The sequence below is a fragment of the Mandrillus leucophaeus genome, unplaced genomic scaffold (assembly GCF_000951045.1).
Source record: "Mandrillus leucophaeus isolate KB7577 unplaced genomic scaffold, Mleu.le_1.0 Scaffold125, whole genome shotgun sequence".
Lineage (NCBI taxonomy): Eukaryota > Metazoa > Chordata > Mammalia > Primates > Cercopithecidae > Mandrillus > Mandrillus leucophaeus.
Window position 1 is genome coordinate 1284729 of NW_012100876.1, and position 2391 is coordinate 1287119.

Here is a 2391-nt window from a genome sequence, read left to right on the forward strand (position 1 = left end):
GCCTCCCAAAGTGCTGGGATTACAGGCGTGAGCCACCATGCTGGCCAATTGTCCTTACTTTAGAGTTGAGGAACTGAGACTCAGAGGGGCAAAGTCACCTGTGTAAGGTCCTGCACAGCTGGGAGTAGAGCCAGGATACTCACATCCTATTCCTTTTCTGCCTACCACACTGCCTTCCAAGAGATTCTGCTTCTCTTCTCCATCTATACAGGTGGATCCATGGTCTGAACAACTGAGAACACAGCTGCTGTGGAGGGTTAGGGCTGGCCCCTCAATCAGTTAACTGTTTCAGGCCATGGGCGCTATTGACATTGATAGCTGGCTTTGAGAACTGCTGGCCACTCTCTGAGGTCTGAAGGGAAACTGGACTTTGTACTATTTTTGTGTTGTCCACACCCTCAGATCATGCAGAGATTTGACTTTGTCTTTAAAAGCTTTTATGATTCCAAAATAATATGAAAACAATCTGAAGTATGTATCTCCTCCCCCTCCACCTCTCTCCCATCTCCTTTTCCTTTCAGAATGTCCAGAGGAGGTTTATGACCCTCGCTCTCTGTATGAAAGACTACAGGAACAGAAGGACAGGAAGCAGCAGGAGTATGAGGAACAGTTCAAATTCAGTAAGCTTCCGAAAACACAGAGTTCAAGGGACTCTGTGGGGTATTTTTGACGCACTTTTGCCTCGTGCAGCACTTTTCCTAACTAGCCATGGAATTGTCTTGATTTTCAAGTCTCCAGATGCTCATTTGGTGGAAAAGAGACAGCCTTCAGCCTTCTAAACCACATTGAATATTTTTGTTTAGAGCTCAAAACACCCATTTTAATTCTGTGGTAATATTTAGTAATGGGAAAAATGCCTTGTTTTTTTATGCACTGTTATCTATTCAAACGCGATGGTATTTACCAGTTCTTTTTTTTTAATCCCCTGAAGAATCTGCTGTTTATTAAAAAAGGGGAAAGGAAAAATCTTATTTTTCCCTTTAGCCTGCTAAGTGTTCCCTGTTTAATTATTTCCTCAGAAAACATGGTAAGAGGCTTAGATGAAGATGAGACCAACTTCCTTGATGAGGTTTCTCGACAGCAGGAACTAATAGAAAAGCAACGAAGAGAAGAAGAACTGAAAGAACTGAAGGAATACAGAATATCCTTTGTACCTGGAGGAAAACCTGTAAGGTGTCCATTTTCTCATCAGTATCTATGGATGTCATCTCCTCATCAACAGAAGGGGGGTTTTCTACCTGGTGATCTCTCAAGTCATTTTCAACACTGATTTTCCTGTGATTCTGAAAAGCTGGCAACGGGTTGTGGAGTTTGTGTTGTGTGCAAGGGTGTTGTCAAAAGTCCACATCCTTCTTAGGGTTAACTCAAGGCATCAATCCTAATAGTACTGGGATTAGACTCTCAGACAGGTGGGCAGTGCAGCCAGCTTCATGCAGGGGAGAAATTGGCCTCTGAGTTTTAAAAGAACATGTTTACCAACTTTCCTGTATTCTTAGTGAGATGTTCTCTACTGGTTAGAGCATGCCCTCTCTCCATAGAAGGGCTGAGAAATCTGCAAAGATGACTTTGCTGTGGCTCATTGTTGCCTTTTGGTCATCCACTTAAATGTCTTAATAGACATCCCAAATGTAACTTAGCTGAAACAAAATTCTCAATATTGTGCCACATAACCCCCACTCTCATCACACTGCCCTTCCCCAAAGTCTCTTCTTTTTCTGGTCCTCCCAGTCCCAGTAACTGGTAGTCCTATGCTTCCAGGTGCCTGGGCCAAGAACTGCTTCCAAAATATACTCCAAATCTCTTGAATTCTAGGTATCTACTGCTACTGTAGTACTAGTAGACTTTCTTCTGGACTCCTGTGACCATCTAATTGGTTTGTTTCTGCTCTCATCCTCAATAATCTATTCCTTAGACAAGAAAGGGAACTTTAAAAACCATATATGGCATCATGTCACTTTTCTATTTGAAATACTCTAGTGGCTTCCCCTTATATTTAGACTAAAGTCTTATTCTGTATCAGGCCATTGAAGGCTCTACATTATTTAGGCCAACCCACCTCCTTGTTGCATCTTGAAGCCACTCTTTCTCATGTTGACTCTACTGCAGCCTGCTGCCCTTCTTTATGTTCTCTCTCACCATGCTTTCTGAGTCCATCTCAAGGCCTCAGACTTGCTGTTTCCTCAGCCCAAAATGTTCTGCCCTCAGATTTTGCAAGACGCATTTCACAGCTTAGCCCTCTGCTCAGCTCTCCCTTTTAGAGACCTTCCCTAAGCACCCCACCTAAAATTGCTATCGGTAATATCAATTTTTTTTTTTGAGAAGGAGTTTTTCTTTTGTTGCCCAGGCTGGAGTGCAGTGGCACGATCTTGGCTCACTGCAACCTCTGCCTCC

The 2391-nt window shown here is 43.1% G+C and overlaps 1 protein-coding gene across 1 annotated transcript in view; it reads left to right on the plus strand.

The window, feature by feature from the left end:
* The window catches only part of FAM192A (family with sequence similarity 192, member A), a 33252-nt gene that overhangs the window by 2410 nt on the left and 28451 nt on the right, over positions 1-2391 (plus strand). The window contains exons 2-3 of the mRNA XM_011971930.1: positions 473-620; positions 1020-1141. Of these exons, the coding sequence (XP_011827320.1) occupies positions 473-620; positions 1020-1141 (270 nt within the window). The remainder of the gene's footprint in view (positions 1-472; positions 621-1019; positions 1142-2391) is intronic.